The following is a 23,464-nucleotide window of genomic DNA, read 5'->3' as shown; positions in this document are numbered from 1 at the left end:
TTTATTATTATTGTTGTTGTTCTTATTTTACACTTTTCATTGTTAGGGATTAGGTTTATTTGTAGTAGTCCTTTCCAACGTCTTTCCCTCTTCCATGTTACTGTGTCAGCTTGTCAGCATCTATTTGGGTTTGGAAGTGGAACAGAAAGTCAGGAAATCCAAAGTGCCATTAAAACCAGAAGAGGTTCTTATATTTCAGAAGAAGGGATTAATTCAAAAGAAATGACGTCAATGCCATATTTTATTTAGGAACACTAGAGAGCACTTTGCAAAATAACACATTCTTATAATTTCACCCTCAGATGAGCCAAGCTACGACTGTCAGGGAAGGTGATGTAGGTACAGAGCATGTGAGAGTGGTTAAGTTAATGTCTCTTGTCTAGATGAAGGCACAAGAGGGATCAATGGCAAGGCGTAGAGATTCAGTATCTTCAGTCTTCAGTGGACACTCCATTTCTGGCACAAAACACCTGTAAAAGATGGTCGATTTAGGAGGCGACCCGACAACTTCAGCCTGTCAAACATAGTAATGGAGCAGCATGCTTTAAAAAAAAAAAATCTAATTAAGCATGCACTCAGTACCCTAAGAATTATTATGGTAGTTAAACACTGATAGTTGTATATCACATTATATCACTTCAAACAGAGGTGATCCAGTAATGCTGCACTAATGAATTAGACTAACTATTCACTTTAGCTAAAGTTATTAACAGTGGCGGCTCCTGAAAAAAATCTCAGGGGGGGCAATTTTTATGATATCGACTAAAATGACCCATTTAATGAGTACATCAAACAACACAATTTTAATTTAAATTTAAAATGAACAACCATATTCTGGCCATTTGTATAGATTTGTAAAAATGAACATGAACAGATTTTTTTTTTTTTTTGAATGAATGAAAAATAACTATTGAAAACAACAACTGTAAACTGATTGGGGGGGTGGGCTAAAGAGAGAAAGAGAGAGGGATGGAGAAAGAGAGTAAATATGGTTAAGGGTTCTTATTTGTACAAGAACTTTGCTCGTCTGTCTTTCTGAGTGGCAAATTTCTCGATGACCCTGGTGTTGAAATCAGGAAGTTCTTGTGTGAGTTTTTTCTCTATGGACAGCATAGCCAGAGCGTTGAGCCGATCCTGAGCCATATTGTTTCTCAGGAAAGTTTTTATCCTCTTTAAAGTAGAGAAACACCTCTCCGATTCTGATGTTGTCATTGGTGTGGTGATGAGGATGTTAAGAAGACTTACAGTTTCGGTGAATGTGTCTTGAAGGTTGTTTTCCATCAGAACCTGATAGAGCGCCAGCGCACCACTACAACTCTGAAACTCCTCGTTGTCGTAGATCAGGGACAGTTCTGTTTTAAGTCTGGCTTTGTCCAATGAGGGATAGGCTTCCACTGTGGTTTGTAGTGCTGCATCTGGAAAATTTTTGCTGTGTTGTTGGAACAAGTCTCCTTGCAACAGAGTGGCGCTGACAAGGTGCTTGGTGAAAGAAAACCTCTCCTTGGCATGGCTCATAATGGTGTCGCACACCTATCCAATAATATATAATTGGTAAGAGTTAGATTCAGTGGTAAGACTTTGGCACATGTCTCATGTTAATCATTATTCTGAAAAAAAAAAATCTGTCCATAACAAAACAAAACAGTCATGACCACTATATCAAATGACATCTGACAGCATCGTCATTAGATTTTATCTGATGATCCGATTTAAATCAGACCAAGCAGCTAGTGCTTACCTCCAGTGCCAAATGGTGTTGCCTGTCTTCCCCCAATGTTCTCCGTCTCTTTGTGGGTGGGTCTTGAACAGGTCCCCTGTACTCCTCATCCACAACCAGATTAGGAAGTGCCTCCCTGATCCAATACATAAGTTTCATTAATGGCTTCTGAAAACTGAATAGGGATATATTAACCAAACACAAACCAAACAAAGGTTGTGTTCTAATTACCGGGAATTACCGGATTTAATTAATAACCGGACCTGGTTTAATGGCTGGGGGAAAACCAGTGCAAGTAAATAAAGGCCCTGGCCATAATTTCAGGAAATAGCCTATGGTATAGGCTACATCAAATCATTACTGGGAATATACTTCATCAAATATACTTAATCAAATATTTTTCATAAAATTACTTCAAAGGCTGATATAAATCAAAATTATCTGAATTCCATTAAACATTTAAGTCACAGAACACAGAATATATGCAGAGAATTTGATAGAATCTATGCATAGATAATTAACATTTATTCTAGGTTACATATTTATGCTTTTATGCCTACCTGATAGCCTGCATGCGGCTGATGAATGTCTGGGTGATCCCTGCGATGGTGACAGAATCGATGTTTCTCTTCTGTAGGTGGTTATACAGCATGTCTACATGTGGCATTATCTTGTGAAACAAGGCCAGGAAAAAACAGAAAGCTTCGTCTTCCAGCATTCTCACGAAACCACCGGCATCTCTCTTTGTAGGGGCATCAAATCCTTCACTGTTACGGATGGTCTGAAAACACCTCACCAGATCGTCTTTATGTTCATACACTATTCACAGCACGACTGTTGAAGTTCCAACGGGTTGCCGATGCACTTGGAAGTCGGTGCGCCACCACCTCGTCAAGCACTGCAGTCCTCTTGCTCGATTTAGTAAAAAAAGAAGCGAATCCTGCTATGTCGGAAAAAAAGTGACTGATTTGAGGGATGTGGGAGGTTGCTTGTTGCATTACCAGGTTTAACTGATGGGCATAACAATGTACGTAGTGAGCGTTAGCATAAATGTCCTGTATCTTACGCTGCACTCCTCCAGTGGTACCCCTCATTACAGCGGCCCCATCGTAGGCCTGGGCGATCAACTTTCTCTCTTGTCCCTGGGGGAGGATGAAGCGCAGCCTCTCCGATAAGGCACTGGCTATTGCATCTGCACAAGCATTGGGTAGCTTGATGAATTCAAAAAAACGCTCTTGAATACGGTTTCGTTGGTCAATGTATCTTAGCACCATGACTAACTGACAGTGTGTAGAAATGTCAGTGGTTTCATCAGCTTGAATGGCTAAAAACTTCGCTGCCTTTACTTCTTCCACGATCCTTTCTCTCAGAACTGCCAACATGCAATCCAGGATCTCGTTCTGGACTGTTTTCGAGGTGCCTTTAAATACAGTAGCATTTTCAAGGTATTGCCTCAAGTCGTGATCAATTGATGCCATCAAGTCGACTAAACCTCTAAAAATCCCTGGATTGTCTGAGGAATCACTTTCATCATGTCCCCGCATTGCTAGCTCAAAAGCACCACAAAACTTAATACAATCGATGATTTTAGATAAAATATGACGGTTTTTATCTACCTCTTCGTTGTGCCTTCTTAAAGCAATCCGATGTCCATCATCTAGCTGCGCCGCTATGCTAGTTTTCCCTAGCACAGCTAGCTTTACACTGTTGTCCATATGAACTCGTGAGCTTTCACGTTTTCTGCAGGGGCGCAATTTTAAGCGCCCCCAAACCATTTAATTCAGCGACGCTGATAGGTCAAATATTTATTATTTTCCCCTGGCAACCATTTAATGATAGGCTATTTCGCTGCATATCAAGGGCGCTTTGACGAGCGCCCCAGAAGAAGAAAAACACCGTTTGTTGGTTGAACTTTAATGAGTCAGCTGGTGAAAATGTTAAAATACGCCTGGCTGTATATGGGCACACACATAGTAAAACTATCATTGATGAATTTTTTAAAAATATATATTTTTACTCCTCCACATTTGGGGGGGCGGAGCCCGAGCGCCCCCTATGGGCCAGCCGCCACTGGTTATTAAGTTAGCTAAAGAGTTGGGATGCTGTGTAAGACATAAATAAAGCTAAAACACAAAGGTTTGGACACCGTTTTGCATGTTTCCCTACTGTAGGGGTCTCTGCAAGCATACAGAGGGGGTACTCTGAGAGGGTACAAGATGACAACTTTGGAATTCTACTAGAAACAGTCGATCATATTTGTTTGTCAAAGCTGAATTCAGGGCAAACTACGTTAAATTAGCGTTTTTAGCTAACAGCTACAATAAGCATAACAGTTACCTTACGGCTATCATTTGTTAACATGACGCTTGTTCTTATACATGTAATACATTTATTACCAACCTGAGAGTTTATCCGCTGGTCATTCGACATGACGAATGACTTCTGAAGTCTTAATTCAGCTCAAGACGCTGTAGATTCCCGTAGGTAACACTTTCGGTCCGCTAGTAAAACGTAGTTCTATTAATCTGCGCTTGAACCGGAACCGGATGTAAGTTCCAAAAAACTGAATTTTGGAACTGAAATTGAATTGTAGAACTGAAACTGAATGGTGAGAAGTGAAACTGAAATTATTCGAGAGCTGAATTTTTAAAGGATAAAATGCAGTTTCAAAGCAAATCAATTCATTTTCAAAATATAAATTCAATTTCAATTTAGTGATGATCATTTTCAAACCATAAATTCAATTTCAAATTAGACTAATTCAAATTCAGTTTTCAAAAGCATTTATTCAAGTTACAATTCAGATTCAATCTGAGCAATTCAAATTCAAATTGAACTTATTCAAATTCAGTTTCTGATGGCACAGATTTCTGCCCATAGATTTGTTCTGTAAAAACTGAAATTAGTAAGATGGATATCGATATCAAAGCTGTACTTTGTGGCCTGCTAAGCCCACAGGGCTGGTGCCGATCAAATCGTCATCTGTTGAAGATACAGTTAAACTCTGAATCACAGAGAATGTTTTGCTCTTTATGGTTTATGGTGTCCTTCATCACTGTTTTTCAGTGAAATGTTGGTTTTCCTGATTTTTCTGACACCACATGAAAGAACCTTCGTTCACAGGTAACCCAGAGTCACATCCACACTCCTGTAGGTGTAATGTGAGCAACCCTCAGCCATCTGTCACTGAAGGTAACGATGGGTCTTCAGCTCACTAGTCTGGATGATTAGCCTCCATCAGGCTTTTCCTGGAACCAGAAACAGAGCGCTCTGTTTTTACCGAAGTTTCTGCCTCTGCACAAGTGAAACGAGAGGGTTAGACCCCAAGAGAACAGGTGAGGTGAATGAAGTTTAAGGTCAGAGTTTTACTCTGTTATATTTAACGTTGCAAGATCAGATCAATGATACAGAACATGAAGAACAAACTGAAGCATGATTAGAGGATCTAATGTTGCCTTTACTAAAGCAAACCCTACACCACCTTCATCTTAGCCCAGTATTTGTAACCTCACCATCATTGACACACTTACACACACCTGAGATAAGCTCTTTAAGCATGACCATGACCATCTCCTCATCTGATCAAAGAAAAGGATCACTTTTATAAGTTCACCACCTCTTTTCATCTTCATACACAAACTGAATCCACAGACTGTACAGGTGTATGACACACATAAATACCTGCTAATCAGTGTGACATCCAATCAAAATCCTCAGATGTTACTCAGCAAACCTGGGGTTCCACCTTCTTGGACAGTCTGTTAGTACAGTAACCTCACAGCTGCCATATTATTGATCAGATGATGTCATTAAAAATGCTCCAACAGCACAAACATGGTCCAGTTCAGGTGAAGTTAGCAGACAGCTAGCAGCTACAGCCGGCTGTGTCACCATCCACCCATCAGTCAAAAAGGCCACGCCCCTAACAATGCAAACTCCCCATGAAGAGGAAATTATTTAAAAATGATCAACAGAGACCAAGCAGTTTGTGTATTGTAAAAGTGTAAATGTGTAAACCTGTTTATTTGTACTGTAAAGGTTTAACATGGGAGTGTATGGAAACCACTCAGTGCAGCACTGAGTGGTTTCTGCTGGACACCGGAGGAAGTGCAAGAATATTGCAATAGCTGTTTATGAATTACAGATAACTTTAGTCCCACAAAAATAAAATAGACCTGTTGAGATGAGATTTCCTCTTACTTTTTTACCTGCTGATCAGTTATGCTAAGCTAAGCTAAGCTGAGCACAAATGTGAATAACTGAATCTGAAATGTTTCCTGTGCTGCGATCATCACATCTTACCAGCAGAGCTCCCTCTGGAGAGGATTTAGACATTCATGGAAGCCTGGGGGGAAACTGATGGTATTAGCGCAGGAAACAGGAAAGACAGGCTGAAGCAGACAGACAAGCACCTGAAACACCATCAGGTTTCCTCTCTGTGGGAGCAAAACACCATGTTTGTGTGAGCCATGATGAAGACTCTCCTCATCAATGGGGCCTCCACTTCTGAGGCCGTCCTTCTGCGCCACACCATCTCAAACCCAATATCATTCAAATATATATTCAGACAGAACTTTATAAGAAACCATTTATGAACGCGCTTGCAACCGATCCTCTCGTCTGCACCAGGATGATGTGATCAAAGTTATTACAGCTCAAACTAAAGCTGACCTTAGTTATTATGACGAAAAACAAAGACTAGAAAAAAAAAAATCAATCATCAGAGACATTTTCTAATGTCCGTGCTTCCTTAGACTCATCGTTTCACTTTCTGAGGAAACAAACAGCTGCTCATGAAGTTATTCTAAAGAATAACTCACATTTAATTCACAAAGCATTAAAAACTCTGGTATTTTAATATGTTAATCAGTTATTTTACAGATCCAAGAAAGAAAATCCATAAACGAGGCATTCAGGAGCATCAGGGAGATTTGAGTTTTACACATTTATACATTTATACAGACTCTCGCTCCCACCTTGACCCTTTCATGTCCCGTTTCTCAGATGAGACAAACTTTATGTACAATATTCACACTGAGGACATCTCGTCAGTCCGTGCTGTTTCCTGATCTCAGCTCAGTCCAGCTGTTCTTCACATCAGGCCGCAGCCAAGCAGCTCGTCCCAGGGCCACCACCGCCGTGCAGGAAATGGGAGGAAGATGATTCAGGAAGGAGAATGGCTCCCGGGAGGATTATGTGGAGATGGAGGAGTAAGCTGAGGAGGCGCTGACCGGGGAGTACTGGACCGGAGTGTACTGGATCAGAGGGACGGCCAGGTCCAGGTACTCCTGCAGAGGCAGAATCACACGTTAGAACAGGAAGTGGAAGCTCTGGAGACTTTAGCTCTGTCACATGACACCAAAACTCGCTTCTAACTTTTCTTTGTTCAACGTCACATCAATGCTCTCTCGCCAAGAGACCCACGCCGCTTCAAATAAATGAATACAATCATGACGTTTTTGAAAGTTCAAAGCAAAGCTGCAGTTCCTCTGATGTCCAGCATAGGCTTCAGCACTGAGGCAGTCACACAGCTCTGCGTTAGCCAACTGCAACTAAGATGAGAGGAAACCAACACAGACTGTGGTATAAATTTCACAGGAGCTCACAGATAACTTTAAATTTACAGAAATAATAAAATATCTGTCTCAGTCTTCCTGATGGTTAGCGAGTGCTCCACCCATCAGTTAAATGTTTAAAGAGGAACGAGAGGGACCAACTGAAGAGAAACAGCTGAAGTGGAGGACATTTGCAGGTTTTACTCCTTAACAAAGAAACGACAAGTCACCTGGTTGGCCATGATGGAGACAGTTCGATCCAAATCCTCGACCAGCTGCTGGAAGGTCGGCCTGCGGGACGGGACGGCATGCCAGCAGTCCCGCATCATCAGATACCTGAGACCATGCAACACACGCTTTACTGCGCAGGTCGGATCAACACATCAACGAACACAATACCAAATAAAACAAAATATCCTCTTTTGATCACACATGTTTGCAGCTGTGTCTCTGACTTTGTGTTTCCTTATTTACATGAAGTCACGTGCGACTACACAAGCGACCTTCAGATTTGGCAGAAGGTTTGTTAGCTGCAGCTGTCTGGAGATACTTGTTTGACTAGTTTCAAGTGAATTTAGAGCATAAAAGTGGTAAATGTTGGATTTTTAAAGTCGGCTCATCCTCCAGGTCTCATGTTTTCAGATATTGGCATTTAATGAAGCTGTCTCTTCTGCTGAGTTTTCCAGGAATGACCGGCTCCTCTGCTTAAGTGTCAGACTGAAGTGTTTGATGTGATGATATACTCACAGCTCCTGAGGGCACGCCGATGGTTTCTCCATGCGGTGTCCCTCCTTCAGCAGCTTGAAGAGCTCCTCGACAGGGACGCCGGGGTACGGAGACCCCCCGAGGGTGAAGATCTCCCACAGCAGGACCCCGAACGACCAGCTGTGAACACAGAGATAAACGAGCAGCTCTGTAATTTTCTCCCAACTGTCACATGAAAATAACTCATAAAAATCCTCATTTATTAATAATTGAAATATTAAATAGCTATTTCTCTATTCCTCTATATCACCATTTCTATCTCTCTGCTTCAGCTGAAGACAACATCTGAACCATCAAACATGTAAACATTAACCCATGATCTTTAGCACCAACATCTAATTTCACACTCCATAGATCGGAGCTGTCAAACAGCTACTTGCTGCTTTAACATCACCTTCTGCTGGGGTGGAGGTCCACTCCAGGCTGGGATGAGTTTCACGAGTCGGAGGAGAGCAAAGCGGGTGATTGACAGACATTTGTGTCGAGCTTTGAGAGCAAAGTTGCAGATTTACAGCTCGTTCTACGTTCCTGCCCTCACCCGTGAGCACGAGCGTGGGAATGAGCTTCCAGAGGGGCTCCAGGGACGGGAGTTCAGGAGGAGCTCAGAGCAGATTTGCTCCTCCACATAAAAAGGAGGCAGGTTCAGCATCTGAACAGGACGCCTCCTCATGATGAGTTTCTGGTCTAATCGGAGGAGACCCCAGTGCAGACCCAGGACACGCCGGGCTGTAGAGGCGGGCGGACTGACCAAGTATCGACAGTATCGGTGGCAACACAGGTATTGGCATCAGATCAGTACTTAAGTTTGTTCAGTGTTGTACCCATTCATCAGACAACAGGCATGTCTGCAGCCACCTCCCTGCTCTGCTGTGATTAGTCGCCCTGCGGTCACATGAGCAGCACTGAGCAGAGCTGTGCAGGCTGCAGTGCGTGTAGAGCTACTTCACAGCTGTACATGAAAACACTGCAAACACGATGCTGCTGGAAGGAAACCCCTCACACACACCCGGCACAAAGGTCAGAGGTCACAGTACTTCAGACAGACAAAGAATATCCAAGTGGCTCACACAGAGGTGAAAGTGATGTTTCAGTCATGACATCAGTCATGACTGAGAGTTGAGAGTCAGCATCAGCTAATGTTAAAGTGTTTTTGGCCATTATACTATATCTCACAAAAGTGAGTACACCCCTCACATTTTCCTGTTTTATTGTATCTTTTCATAGGAGATATGACACTTTGATACAATGTAAAGTAGTCAGTGTGCAGCTTGTACTACAGTGTCAATTTGCTGTCCCCTCAAAATAACTCAACATACAGCCATTATTGCCTAAACCGCTGGCAACAAAAGTGAGTACAGCCCTAAGTGAAAATGTCTAAATTGTGCTTAATTTGCCATTTTCCCTCCCTGGTGTCATGTGACTTGTTAGAGTTACAAGGTCTCAGGTGCAAATTGGAAGGTGTCTTGAATTTGGTGTTATTGCTCTCACACTCTCTCATACTGGTCACTGGAAGTCTAACATGGCACATCAGGCCAAAGAATTCTCTGAGGATCTGAAAAAAAGGATTGTTATTCTACATAAAGATGGCCTAGGCTATAAGAATATTGACAACATCCTGAAACTGAGCTGCAGCATGGTGGCCAAGACCATATGGCAGTCTAACAGGACAGGTTCCAGTCAAAACAAACCTCTCCATGGTCGAACAAAGAAGTTGAGTGCACGTGCCCTGCGTCATATCCAGAGGTTGTCTTTTAAAAATAGACGTGTGAATGCTGACAGCATTGCTGCAGAGGTTGAAGGCATGGAGGGTCAGCCTGTCAGTGCTCAGACCATACGGCACACACTGCATCAAATGGCTGTTGTCCCAGAAGGAAGCCTCTTCTAAAGATAATGCACAAGAAGGTTTGCAAACACTTTGCTGAAGACAAGCAGACTAAGAACATGGATTACCTGTGGTCTGATAAGACCAAGATAAACTTATTTGGTTCAGATGGAGTCAGGGATGTGTGGCGGCAACCAGGTGAGGAGTACAAAGACAAGGGTGTCTTACCTACAGTCAAGCATGTTGGTGGGATTGTCATTGTTTGGGGCTGCATGAGTGCTGCTGGCACTGAGGAGCTACAGTTAATTGAGGGAACCATGAATGCCAACATGTAACTTACTAAAGCAGAGCACGATCCCCTCCCTTCAGAAACTGGGCCACAGGAAGGATTCCAACATGACAACAACCACAAACACACCTCCAAAAAGACCAGTGGCTGGCTAAATAAACTGAGGGTAAAGGTACTTGACTGGCCAAGCATGTCTCCAGACTTAAACCCTATTGAGCATCTGTGGGGCATCCTCAAATGGAAGGTGGAGGAGCACAAGGTCTCTAACATCCACCACCTCCATGATGGAGGAGTGGAAGAGGATTCTAGCAGCACCCTGTGAAGCTCTAGTGAACTCCATGACCAACAGAGTTAAGGCAGTGTTGGAAAATAATGATAGTTACACAAAAAATTGACACTTTGGCCCCAGTTTGGACATTTTCACCTAGGGCTGTACTCACTTTTGTTACTAGCGGTTTAGACATTAATGGCTGTGTGTTGAGTTATTTTGAGATTACAGCAAATTTACACCGTTATACAAGCTGCACACTAACTACTTTACATTGTGTCATATCTTTAATGTTGTCCCATGAAAAGATACAATAAAATATTTCAACAAATTTAAGGGGTGTACTCACTTTTGTGAGCTACTGTAGCAGCATATTTTCAGCTCACTGAAGTGTGTTAAATCATTTTTTAAATAATTATATATATATATATATATATATATATATATATATATATATATATATATATATATATATATATATATATATATATATATATATATATATATATATATATATACACATATATATACACATATATACATATATATACACACACATACATACATACACACTCCAAACATGAGCTATGAAACACGTCTGTGCTGACTGTCCGCTTTGTTTCCAGCCTGCAGCACAGTTAAACTACAGACGCTGAGATAGACACCTCTACATTCAGCTCAGTTTCAAAATAAAAGCCAGAAGGTCTGTTTTACTGTGTTAACTTCTTAGTTTGAAAGTAAAAGTCACAGTGATTTAATGATCTTTTCGCAAACTGATGATGGTTTGTCATAAATCAGTACGCACCGCGCTCCCCGACATCAGCTGCCTCTATAAGTTAAATATATCGGCATCAGTAATATTAGCCCTGTATTTACTTTGTATCACATAGCACTACTGGGGAGGAGGAGGAAGACAGAACGGGGTCTAGGCATCTCTGCTGAGACTGCTTCTCCCTACCAGTGTAAATTATTTTAAAAACACACATGATGTGATGAGCTCAAAAAACAGGAAGCCGTAAAATGCTGTAAAATCACAGGAAGAGGAAGTCTTGGTTCAAATGCTCGGTAGGCTTCAGAGGACTCACACGTCACTCTGGTGTGTGTAGATTCGGTCAAACAAAGCTTCCGGCGCCATCCACTTCACTGGCAACCGACCCTGCGGACACAATCAAACCCAAAGATCAGCACCCTGTCACCTTTGGCTTTCACCCCGCCAAAATAAAAGTCTGTCCAACTTACATTGGTGGTCTTCTTGTAGTAGTCGATGTGGTGGATGTCTCGAGCCAGACCGAAGTCGGCGATCTTCATTACGCTGTCTTCGGTGACTAGAACGTTCCGGGCCGCCAAGTCTCTGTGAATGCACTGAAGCACAGGGGAGGGTCAGCCTTTACATCATGACACCGAGAATTCAACCGACAACCCAATGCACTCACAACACAGCTACCCCCCTCCCCCTTTTATTCTTAAAGAATAAAGGCTGGAGACTGTTACGGATTCAAATATTGGGGATGGATACAAGAGGAAAAACCACAATAACAACACTGGTCCGGCCGGGTTGAGTCAAACGATGATTTAATGATCACACGTGTGGGAGATGGACACTGTACGCAGACAGCATCAGATCTCAAAATGGTGGAGCATTGATCAAACTCTTATAGCCTCTATTGGCCCCCACCTAATCATAAAAGCCTAAACATTCACATTCTTTCTCTCACACAGCGCCTAAGCTACGACCTTGTCTCCCTGTTTATCTGCTCCTGCTGAGATGGGGCAGAAAACTCCAGTATGTTCTGTTCTCTTCTAATCAGACAAATAAGGCGATGACTTTCTGCGAACAGTATTTCTTATAACTCAGCAGTATAATGCATCATAAAACAATATCATTCATTCACAATAAATCAGCAGTCTAATGTAATGCAAATCAGTTTAACAAATGTAATAGTTACCACCTTCTTCTAATTCAGGAGAATAATGCAAACTAAAACTACATAATAATTCACAATCTTTAATTAGGGGTCTAACATGGCATAAAATAATATTATAATCCCACAAGACCCCTTCTGTTCATCCAGCTCCATATTTTTAGTAAGTTTGCACCAAGACCCAGCACAAGACAAAAAAATGATGATCAGTTATAATTGTAGGGTCTTTATCTTACAATATAAAACACCTGGAGGCACCTGTTACTGTGCTTGGTGCTACTTAAATGAAATGGAATTAAACTGAAGCACGATTCTTCTGAGCAGCAGAGTCCAGGCATAAAAGTATGGAGATGGGTGTACCTAATAAAGTGGCTGTGAGTATATTTCTGCACTGCGTGTGTCAGATTTCTCGTCAGACGCTCTGTGTTTACTGGCAAAAGAAAACCGATGCCCACAGAGTTCACAAGATCGTTCAAGCATGAAAAGGAGCAGAGTCTGCGCCCTGATGATGTAAAGTCTCTCTGACCTTCTTTGATGCGAGGTATGCCATCCCTCGGGCCACCTGGTACGCTGCCGACACCAGCTCCCTGACCTCCAGGCTGCCCAGTGACGCCTGCCTGGAGCTGCTCCAGTATTCCACCCCGACCGGCCGGCGAGCTCGCAGATACTCCCTCAGATTACCCTGCGCAGCGTACTCCACCACCACATAGAGAGGACCTGCTCCGGGTCATGGCGAACCCCAGGAGAATGAAAGAAATGCATTAATAGCAAATACTCACACGGCAGGAATTTAAAGACCTCAGACGTGGCGGTGCTCACCGTCCTGCGTGCAGGCGCCCACCAGGTTAATGATGTTCTTGTGTTTGCCGATCATCTTCATCATTTCCATTTCAGAGATGAGGTCAGACAGATCCTTCTCCGTGGCATCGGCTGCACGTAGCAACAACACGTAATCTTTCAGCGACAACCTCAATGTCATGCCCCCTGCAGCTCACACTTGCACAAGTTTCCACATTTATATTTGGAGCTCTGCTGAGACTTCACTGAGCACCACCACAGTCAGAACTTTACTTCCTTATAAAGTAATTTGCATTTATTTTATTAGGGGCACACACACAAGCTGGAATGGAGAAGCTAGGGTGGAGGTGGGTTGCAAAGAGGCAGCTGCAGGGGGCATCTTTCACCCTAAACTGCTGCCTGCAAGTTCTCTCACCTTTGAGCATCTTCACGGCGACTTTGGTGACCCGTGTCGGTTTGTTTTTGTCGATCCCGATGGCCTCGGCCAGAACCACCTGACCGAAGCAGCCTTCGCCCAGAGGCTTCCCCAGAGTCAGCCTGAGGACGACAAACAAACGGTCAGCAGATACAGGAGCACGCTGATCTCACGCTCACTTTCATTATATTTAAACCTTAAGAACAGACCGAGAAGACGAGGCTGACGTAATTTCAGAAACATGCTGTGCAGCTGACAGTGAGCTCTCCAACTCAGTCTGTAAGCTGGTTGTTTGGTCGTGTTAGTGATAGGTCAAAGGTCACAGAGACAGGCAGGTTACATTAGAATGTAACAGATGAAGAAATAACAGTGCAGTCTTTTCCCTGATGTCAATTGCTGCAGCAATCTCAGGTGCAGATTGGGAGGGGCGAGGGGCAGAAAAGGCGTGGTTACCGGTCACGAGGCAGCTCCCACGCAGGGTCGTAGGGAAGTTCGTACTGGGACGCGCCCACCAGGACGGTGGTGGCCGCGCTGGAGAGACGAGACTGACGCATCAAACACATCCCCGATTGCAGTGAGGACGACGACTCGACTGACACCTGTGGACGCAGAATTCAATTCTATTTTATTTATACAGCACCAAATCACAACAACAGTAACCTCAAGGTGCTTTATGTTGTAAAGTAAAGACTTTACAATAATACAAAGGAAACAAAAAAATAACCCTATGACCCCTGTGAGCAAGCGCTTGGCAACAATGGGAAGGAAAAACTTCCTTTTAACAGGAAGAAACCTCCAGCAGAACCAGGTTAAGGGAGGGGCAGACAGTTGGGGAGGAAGATGAGACAAAGACATGCTGTAGAAGAGAGCCAAAGATGAATGATAACTAATGATTCAATGCAGAGAGGTACAAACACATGTGAGTAAAGAAACACTCAGTGCATCATGGGAATCCCCCAGCAGCCTACACCTATTGCAGCATAACTAAGGGAGGATTCACGGTCACGTGGTCCAGCCCTAACTATATTCTTTATTAAAAAGGAAAGTTTGAAGCAGTGCTGTCAGCGTTAATCTCGTTAGAATGATGCTAACGCCATAACCGCATTAATGCAGCAAATCTCCGTTAGCGAGTTAGCGCGGATCGCCCCATGCATGGGGCTGCATCATGGTGCAGCCATGGGCTAACAGAGATTTGCTGCGTTAATGCAGTTATGGCGTTAGCATCATTCTAACGAGATTAACGGTGACAGCGTGAGGAGCAGGATTTTGAATTCTGGATTTAACAGGGAGCCAATGAAGAGAAGAAAATATGGGAGAAATCTGCTCTCTCTTTCTAGTTCCTGTCTGTACTCTTGCTGCAGCATTTGGGATCAACTGAAGTCTTTTCAGGGAGTTTTTAGGACATCCTGATAATAATGAATTACAGTTTTTATTTGCCAAGGTAATGCCATCCAGAGTAAGAATGGAAGGGAGTCTAAAAGACACATTGATGGTTTCGAGGTAGTAATTACTGAAGTTAACTCAGAAAGATCAACTGGAGAACAATACTAAACAAATATCAATTGTAGTGAAAATAGCTGTAGATAACGTGAAATGTGAAATGATTCTGAGTAATTTTATCTATAATAGTTAAAATTTTATTTGTGAAGAAGTTCATGAAGTCATTACTAGTTAACTTACTCAAGGGATGGTTGGCTCAACAGAGCTCTGACTTTTTTGTCAGCCTGGCTACAGTGCTGAAGAGAAACCTGGGGTTGTTCTTATTTTCTTCAATCAATGAAATAGTAAAATGTTCTGGCTTTGCAGAGCAGCAAACTATTTCTCCAGGCTAAATGATGATCTTCTAAATTTGTGATACGCAATTTCCTCTCCAGCGCGTTTGAGAGCACATCTTAAAAAGGAGAGAGCGAGGGCGCCTCACCTGTCTCCTCACCTGTCTCTTCAGAGGCATGCTCTTGGCTAATTTCTGCACGACCAGCTGGTTGCTGAAGTCACTTTTCTTCGGCACACAGCAGAGCCTGCAGATGACTGCTGTGGCGGTGAGGACGACGATGATGAAAAACCCAAGGCAGTAGATGAAGATCTCCAGGTACGCCTGCGAGGTCAGTGGGGAGGGCGGAGGGTCTGAGGAGAGATCACATCGGGAACATTAACAGAGATTTGAGCTCGTTTCTGTGCGTGGCAAACCTGCGAACCTTCACATACCATCGACCACAGTGAGCCACGCAGAGTGGTGCGACACCCCAATGGAGTTGGCGGCCAGGCAGGTGTACTCTCCAGAGTCTTCCAGAGTTACACTCCTCAGATTCAGCACCTCCATCTCTCTGTCTGTGGTGTTCATATTAGCAGTCTAAGAGAGACAAAGGGAGCGGCGCTCCTGGGATTATTCATGTTGATGTAAAGCGCTGCTATCCAGGCAGCACACAGGTATCCCCTGAGGTGTGATCGGGGAATAAAGGGAACAAGTTTGACTACATTTATATCAGCTTTCCATACTTTGAGAACACGAGCGTAGGGCAGTCCGTCCGGTCCCACTTTGCTGCCGTTGATGACGATGTGTTTGAGCCACTGGATGTGAGGCTGTGGGTCGCTGAAGACGCGGCACACAAAATCCACGTTGCTGCCAACCACTGCCGTCTGGTTGGCCGGCAGCCCGGCCTGCAGGATGGGCCTGTGAGGAGAGCGCTCTGAAACAGGTAGGATGGAGATAAAGAGAGAGGTAAAATAAGAGGACAAGAATGATGATTTGCTGTGTTTTTGTTCAGTTTGGAGGAATATGGGGTTTCACAGAGCTTCAGCTGTGCCTGAAATGTTCACCATCACTCTTACCGACTACATCCAGCTGGTAAGTGTGTCGCAGGCTTCCATATTCGTTCTCCACCACACAGGTGTAGTTCCCTTTATCAGAAGGAACCACTGACTCCATAATTAGACTCCACATGTGGTCTCTGATCTGAAGGACAGAACACAGGTAAACCAAAGGGATGAAAAGGAAAACTAACTCTGAAGCTTCCTCTGATGTCACAAACTCACCTTGTAGCCTCCGATTCGTTGGTCCTTCCTCAGCTCGTTCCCGTTCTTGTACCAGCGCAGGGAGGGAAGCGGATTTCCCATTGCTTGGCATCGAAACTTCACCGTTGTGCTTGCAGGAACGGCGTGAAGCAGCTTCTCCATCTTGTCTGGCATCACCCACTGCGGCTCCAGCGCTAATGAGGAGACACAGCCACGTAAGCATCGTGATTACAAACACCTGTCTGAGAGAGAGAGAGCAGTTTGAAGCTTACGCTGCTGCAGCTTCTCGCTGCTCGTCGACAGCTCGTCGGACAGCTTGTTTTCCTCTGACGAAGATTCGTCATCTTCTTCGTCTTCGGAGGATTTCACTGCGTCTGCTTTAAAATAAAAGGCAGTTTGTTTAAAACATGCAGCTTTTACAGTTCTGCATTAACCTCAATGACCACACATGATGTGTATCACAGGAAGATGACTGAGAGCATCTCAGAGGACATCAGACGCTCTGATTCCACATTCAGAAGAATAAACTAACATCCGCCCTTTTTAGACATGAATCGGAATCAAAACACTTTAGTAATCCCAGAAGCAGTGATGTCACAACGCTCCAAGACAGAACAGAAACTATATACTATATAAAAGCATTCTAATTTTAAATATCCCAGTATGTTACACAAATCAAATATATGGTTGACACTGAGGTGCCCCTCTTGATGCTTTGATTCTGTGGAAAAGCTCATACCAGAAGAAGTGTAATGAAGTGTAATGCCAAAATGAATCAGTGAGATTTTATGGGAAACATAAGCTTGTGAAATGGGCACATTTAACATGTGGCTGAAATAAACTGCTAACTGTAAACAGGGCAACAGCTTTAGAAGACTTTCGTTCCAGATCAGGAGGTCAGTTTTCAACAAGACAAACATACAGCAGCTGGTTTCAGACAGAGGACCGAGGCCCAGGGTCAGATAAAGAGGGATTATTATGAACTGTGAATCATGCAGAGCAGCTCTGGGAGAGTCTGAGAATGAAACCTGGAGCAGGAAGTGAGCAGAACAGTTTCAGCTTAAACACTTCAAAGAAATATCCTCAGCTGTTTCATATTCTCTGACCAGCGGTCACAAACAGAAAACCAAACCAGCATCAGGAGCCTGGAAGGCCTTCTGCTGTAGACTGATGGTGTAAGAGGCTCTGTGGCTCTGAAAGTACAGCTCCTGGTAAAGACATCAGAGAAGAACAGTGAGACAGGGCCGGGCTCGAGGGACGCTGTTTACGAGAAACCAGCTCAGGATCATTTTCTGTTACTGCGTCTGCCACAAGGAGGCGTGGCTTCAACCTGAGCCGAGCAAAACAAGAAACTACAGATTCAAACACTCAGCTGGAGTCCAGATGGTTGGACCGGCACATACCCACCCACCCACATACACACAAACACACACACACCCACACACCACCCGAGGCAAGTGTGTTTGTTGTGTTTGTGCTGCACAGCGCTTCATGTGTTCTCACAGGGCCAGTCTGAGCGCTGTCCTCGCTCTCACCAGGAAAAAATCACTCTAAACGTTTTCAGATGCCTTGCAGCCACAAACAACCAAACCTTGAAAAGTCACTTTCCTTTTACAGAACTTCTCTCATTGGAAACTTTTAGGAGCTTTTATATAACATGGAGACAGAAACACCGCGACCACAGTCAAGATCAGATGTGAACGAGCCTCAAACAAAGGAGGGCGAGGCCCAAACAAGCGCTGCAGCACTTAAAAAGAGGCTAATGTACCGGCACTGCCAGGAACCCGATTTATCATCAGAGCGCCACGCTGAGCACCAGGCTTTAACCATGAACTGTGGTTATTCAGATAACCACAGCCCTCTGCTTCAGGCTAAAAATAGTAATAAAAGCCAGTGACAGTGACATTAAAAAAAGCCAATTAAAAGAAACAAGTTATTGTGTCTCAGATTCTCTGTTAAGGAATATTTGTGAGTTTATAGCGTTTTGTTTTCATTTCAGTTTTTCAGAAAAGTGTTTGTGTGTTTATCATAACTCCCACATTTAACAGCGTCTGAAGCTGCAGCCATGCCGAAGACACCCCGCTTTACTTCACTGCAGAAATTCACCTGCACATGCTTCAGTTTGGTTTCATAAATTAATAAAATGCATAAATTAAATATCCTGCTTCAGAGTCTCCAAGAAGAGAGATGCACTTCTCTGACAAATCTTCAACTGAATTTTAGTTAGTTTAGTAATATCTTCCTTAAACACCAGGGTCTTACAGCAGGGCTGTCACAGCTCAGAGCTCAGCCTCAGTGTTTACATGTATGAATGGCTCTAACTGCTTCAAGCCTCCATCAGGAGGCTACATCGTCTCGTTCCATGCTGGGATCCTGGATCCAGTTAAACTGAAATGCTAAAGCCAGCTGTCTGACTGTGAGGATTTGCTGCTGCTCGCTGGTGTCAGTTATACTGACGTGTCTGAGTTTGGGACATTAAACACGGCTTTAATTCTAGTTTAAATGAAGCAAACTCAGGTTAAACTGTAGGAGGTGTCTGAAAAGTGACTTTAGATACGTCTTTCAGTCATGGTGTCCACCCTCAGACCTCAGATGCTCCTCACCTGTGCGCGTGTCCTCTGTGGCTGGCCTGGACTGAGCCGGAGGGTCGTGAACCAGCAGAACTAGCAGAACCAGCAGGAGGTAGTGAGGGCAGGACATCGTGTCCAACACAGCGACGTGCTCCGAACACACTGCAGCGACAACAGACACACAATGTCAGACTTCCTGCTTTCTCTGAGAGTCAGACTAGTGCAGGTCACCGAGGATGGAAATCTGCCTGCTTCAGATATCTGTCAGTTTGAAGTTAAAAGGATACGTACTGTATGATGTGAATGATTGGTGAGCAGAAGAATCCGAAATGTGCAAAATGCTGCCACAGGGAGGGTTTGTTCCAGTTTTAAAAGTTTTTTTCTACCTTATAAAAGTTTAAAAATACAGAAAACAGTGCATCAACTTAAACTTAATACACTTTTTATCATTAATATCATTTAGTTTGTTTAAATGTACGATCGTAAAATGAAAACAGGAAGTCAATAAAACAAACGAGCTGTGATGAAACGTGAAAAGAAGATGAGTGAAGCTCACTCACATGCACTACTGCATACAATGATTGTGGTCATGAATAAACTTTCTAAAGCTCCAACCTCAACGCTCCGCAACATTTAGGAACTTTGTTTAAATTCCGGGTCTGTGCCAGGAAACCAACCAATTGAAATTAACTTCACCAATTTTGGAGTCTGATATCAGCCAGAGCTTTTGATGGATACCAGAAGAGTTTGGTTGATGTGCAGCTGCTAAGAGATATTTAACCAAATATCAATGAGTGTGAATAGACACACTGCCAAAAGCGCGCGCACACACACACACACACACACACACACACACACACACGCGCACACACACACACACACACACACACACACACACACCCACCTTGAGTGACATCCACCTGTCCATAGGGTTTAATATAACAGCTGAAGGGTTTCCACAGGTTTAGGAGTGTTTATGGGAATTTCTGACCATTCTTCCAAAGGCACATTGTGAGGTCAGACACTGATGTTGGAAGAGAATGCTTGGCTCTCAGTGTCTACTCTAATTTATTCCAAAGGTGTTCTGTTGGGTTGAGGTCAGAACTCAAGTTCTTCCACACCGAACTCGCTCATCCATGTCTTTATGGCTTTTGCACTGATGTGCAATCATACTGAAACAGGAAGCTCCATCCCCAAACTATTCCCTGTGCCAAACAGTTTGGAGGTCTGTAGCGACTAACTCGACAGAAAGTTCCTCTGTGCACTTTGATCCTCAGCATCCACTGACCCCGCTCTGTGAGTTTACGTGGCCAATCACTCAGTGGCTGAGCTGCTGCCGTTCCTAATCACTTCCACTCTGTTATAATCCCACTAACAGCTGACTGGAATATTTAGTAGAGGAAACGTCACGCTAGACTTGTTGCAAAGGTAACATCCTATCACAGTACCACGGTGGAGTTCACTGAGCTCCTGAGAGTGACCCATTCCTCCACAGATCTTTGTAGAAACAGTCTGCATGCCTAGGTGTTTGATTTTGTACACCTATGGGCATGGAAGTGATGGAACACCAATGATCTGGATGGGTGACTGAACACTCTTGGCAATATAGCGTATGTACCTGTGTGGATCAGAGAAAACCCAAACTTTTTCTTTAAAGTCGTTAAAGATGCATGCTGCACAGCTATTCCATTGGAAAAAGAACAGTTCAAAGGATGACCCTGACATTCATGCCTGAGGTGAGTAGATGAGACTGAAGGAGCTGAAGCAGACCAGCTGACCAAGACAAGCAGCATCTGACAGGACGCCTCCAGGCTCATTTGTTTCAGCCCCAACCAACCGGGATGAGACCCCCGTGTGAAGACACCATTCATACAACACACATACACACTCACACCAGCATTGTTGCACTGGGAGTCAAACAGTGAAGCATCCTGTCACTGAGGTCTTCGTGGCCCATCCTCTCTGAGTTTCAGAGCTGAGATGTGGTCCTGTGTGAGCCTCAGCTCCATCCAAAGTATCGCTGAACTCTGATTATTGTTGATTTTTATTGATTATTGTTGATTGTCTGTAATATCTGTGGTGCAGCTCTCGTCAGTTTTGGTGCTTTCTTTATTGTCTTTAACTAAAAAATCTTTAAACATGAAAACTGGATCCAGATAAATCTCTACGACTTCCTCTCCTCATTTCTGAGCCCGGATGATGACTTTTTCCTCAACCCAAGTGTGAACTCGGGTGTGATGGGTCAGCTCAGTCGAGGCAGTGCTGATGGATGATGAGGGTGGTTTCTTAAACCAGCCTGATGCTTTCATTAGGAGTCATTTTGGAAGCTGCCTCCACGTCACTAACATCAGTCAGAGCAGACCCTCTGAATGAAACCTTACCTGCACTAGACTGTGTACACCGTCTATCTGACACATCCACTCCCAAAACAGCTTCACCCTAACACCACCCTGATCTACAGCTTCAGCTCAAACACCACCCTAACCCTCTCCACTCCATCCTTACAGTCTGAACATCACATATTCTTATTTATGAGTGTTTACAGAAGGAACCGACTCACAGACACCTACACCACCTGCATCACCATCCACACCATCACAGACTCACAGACAGAATGATCATTTTAATGTGGTCAGAGGTAAATAACCTTAAAGCTTGAATCAGTGCCTGAGCTCGTGGTTACTCATGATTATTAGGGTTAGTCTAGTTCAGAAATATTCTTCATGCTATAATAAAAATATGGCGTGTGTGTCTAGAAACTTCCAGCTGCTCACATGAGAGGAAGCTGCGGTTCTCCTGCAGGGATCTGAGGATGGAAGGAACGATTTGGAGCTTTCAGCTACTGGCATGATGCAGAACCACCCTGTGTAGCTCCTGTCCTGTGCAATGAATCCAGTTTTAACTTGAAAAACTATTTTGGCTTCCTGCAATGACTGAGCATGACTAAGGCGTCTCCCTGGTGTCATGGTAACACTATGACCTCAGAGAAACCCACCCGAGTGTCAATCTGACCCTGGCCAAAGCGAGGCTGACGCACCGGCACTGCCAGGAACCCGATTTATCATCACTGAGCCACGCTGAGCACCAGGCTTTTACCAATCTGGGATTTCTGAGACTAATCTGGTTGGTGGAGAGCGAGCAAACAGCCAGTCACAAAGCAGTGCGCTTCAGTCTCTGACACAAACGCCAAAACATGCTTCACACCCCATCAGACACCTGAAGTCACGCCTACTGCTCGCAAATTTCAAGATTAAAGCAGAGTGATGATGATGATGGTAGTGATGAGATCACTGTGAACCTGTTTACAGACACAAACAGGAACAGGAAACTGTAACAAGCTCCAACTACACCTTCACAGGCTCAGGTGTTCTGTTCTGACCTCACTGGTGATGATGACGGTGATGATGATGATTGTGTGTGTGCTGGCAAAGAGGAGGACTCACACACAGCCTGCAGCTGTCACTGACCCACTAACACAGACAAAATATTAGGAACACCTGTGCCTAATAAGCTTTTGGTCCTCACACTGCAGCAAAGCCCAACCTGTGAGGGTCCCTGTGGTATCTAACACAGGACGCTAGCAGCAGATACTCAAATACTTCGAGTCCTGTGTACTGTGAGTCAGAGTACTGCAATTCAGACCTCTCCCAGTTCAGCATCAGTCTCTGCTCCGCTCTCAGCACAAGAAAAAGTGTGTGACTTCTGCTTTACACTGATCTACTCCACCCACACAAACCAACACCATCACAACTCTGGTGCCAGCCTCCTGATTTCAAACTAATCATTTTACATTAAACTGTTCATTTTTCTTCATGTAATAAAGCCTGACACACACACACACACACACACACATACAGTAAACCCCTGGTCGGAGCATCTGGTCCGGTGTGCGTGTCAGAGAGAGAGAGTACACCTGTACCTGTGAGCAGGTGAAGCTGTGAAGCTTCAGAGCCCTGCGAGTACAAACATATCTGAGCTGACCTCAGAATAGTGAGCCCCCTCCCTCCTCAGAGCAGTAGTACCTCTGTTTTTCGCAGTACTTACAGACACACAGATCCCGGTAGACCTCAGATCAGAGTACCTGTGGAGCTCCACGGTCTGCGGAGGAATAAGCGTTAGTACCGGGACTGGGCACCAACAGCAGCCTGCCCGCTATTCCGTCTGCGGCTCTAGTTCACGTTAAAGCCCCGGCGGAGTGATCCAAACTCCTCTTGCTCTTCGCTCTAGAGCCGCGCGTGCAGAGCACAGTCCCTCACGGTGTTTGTCGGCGCACGGTCAGCGGGAAGGCCCGCCCACAGGGGGCGTTTCTTACCCTCCTCCCCAGCGCACCG

The 23,464-nt window shown here is 44.2% G+C and overlaps 2 protein-coding genes across 7 annotated transcripts; both read right to left on the bottom strand.

The window, feature by feature from the left end:
• Positions 1-714: 714 nt before the first annotated feature.
• On the bottom strand, positions 715-3,796 carry LOC309709935 (uncharacterized protein). Of its 2 annotated transcripts, none has more exons than XM_082538929.1 (4): positions 3,334-3,796; positions 2,278-3,137; positions 1,739-1,892; positions 715-1,530 (listed from the first exon to the last, which is right to left on the bottom strand). In XM_082538929.1, exons 2-4 carry the CDS (start codon positions 2,433-2,435, stop codon positions 1,003-1,005), a joined length of 840 nt encoding a protein of 279 aa, XP_082395055.1. In that variant the 5' UTR covers positions 2,436-3,137; positions 3,334-3,796; the 3' UTR covers positions 715-1,002. The 2 variants fall into 2 exon arrangements, with proteins under 2 accessions (XP_082395055.1, XP_082395056.1); XM_082538930.1 differs by having other exon boundaries at positions 1,739-1,853.
• A 2,758-nt stretch (positions 3,797-6,554) lies between these two features.
• On the bottom strand, positions 6,555-23,464 carry LOC309710625 (fibroblast growth factor receptor 1-A-like). Of its 5 annotated transcripts, none has more exons than XM_082540242.1 (17): positions 23,178-23,464; positions 19,167-19,295; positions 16,836-16,937; positions 16,585-16,757; positions 16,381-16,504; positions 16,048-16,238; positions 15,757-15,901; positions 15,473-15,675; positions 14,005-14,150; positions 13,552-13,673; positions 13,158-13,268; positions 12,865-13,055; positions 11,656-11,778; positions 11,502-11,572; positions 8,020-8,157; positions 7,503-7,608; positions 6,555-7,005 (listed from the first exon to the last, which is right to left on the bottom strand). In XM_082540242.1, exons 2-17 carry the CDS (start codon positions 19,261-19,263, stop codon positions 6,910-6,912), a joined length of 2,139 nt encoding a protein of 712 aa, XP_082396368.1. In that variant the 5' UTR covers positions 19,264-19,295; positions 23,178-23,464; the 3' UTR covers positions 6,555-6,909. The 5 variants fall into 5 exon arrangements, with proteins under 5 accessions (XP_082396368.1, XP_082396367.1, XP_082396370.1 ...); XM_082540241.1 differs by having other exon boundaries at positions 16,836-16,940; positions 23,178-23,463; XM_082540244.1 differs by having other exon boundaries at positions 15,485-15,675; positions 23,178-23,463.

The sequence above is a fragment of the Aulonocara stuartgranti genome (assembly GCF_965226115.1).
Source record: "Aulonocara stuartgranti genome assembly, chromosome: 7".
In the NCBI taxonomy this organism is placed as follows: domain Eukaryota; kingdom Metazoa; phylum Chordata; class Actinopteri; order Cichliformes; family Cichlidae; genus Aulonocara; species Aulonocara stuartgranti.
The sequence above is the reverse complement of the archived record's forward strand: the minus strand, read 5'-3'. Positions and strand labels throughout refer to the sequence as shown.

Bases quoted from the DNA above. Each gene is read 5' to 3' on its own strand.
- LOC309709935 (XM_082538929.1), bottom strand. From the start codon at position 2,435: ATGCTGGAAGACGAAGCTTTCTGTTTTTTCCTGGCCTTGTTTCACAAG. The intron at 1,893-2,277 runs GTAGGCATAAAA...ATCCCTATTCAG, and splicing joins AGCCGCATGCAGGCTATCAG to TTTTCAGAAGCCATTAATGA. The intron at 1,531-1,738 runs GTAAGCACTAGC...ATTATTGGATAG, and splicing joins AACACCATTTGGCACTGGAG to GTGTGCGACACCATTATGAG.
- LOC309710625 (XM_082540241.1), bottom strand. From the start codon at position 19,263: ATGTCCTGCCCTCACTACCTCCTGCTGGTTCTGCTAGTTCTGCTGGTT. The intron at 16,758-16,835 runs GTAAGCTTCAAA...TCTCCTCATTAG, and splicing joins CAGCGAGAAGCTGCAGCAGC to CGCTGGAGCCGCAGTGGGTG. The intron at 11,573-11,655 runs GTAAGTTGGACA...TTGTGTCCGCAG, and splicing joins ACTACAAGAAGACCACCAAT to GGTCGGTTGCCAGTGAAGTG.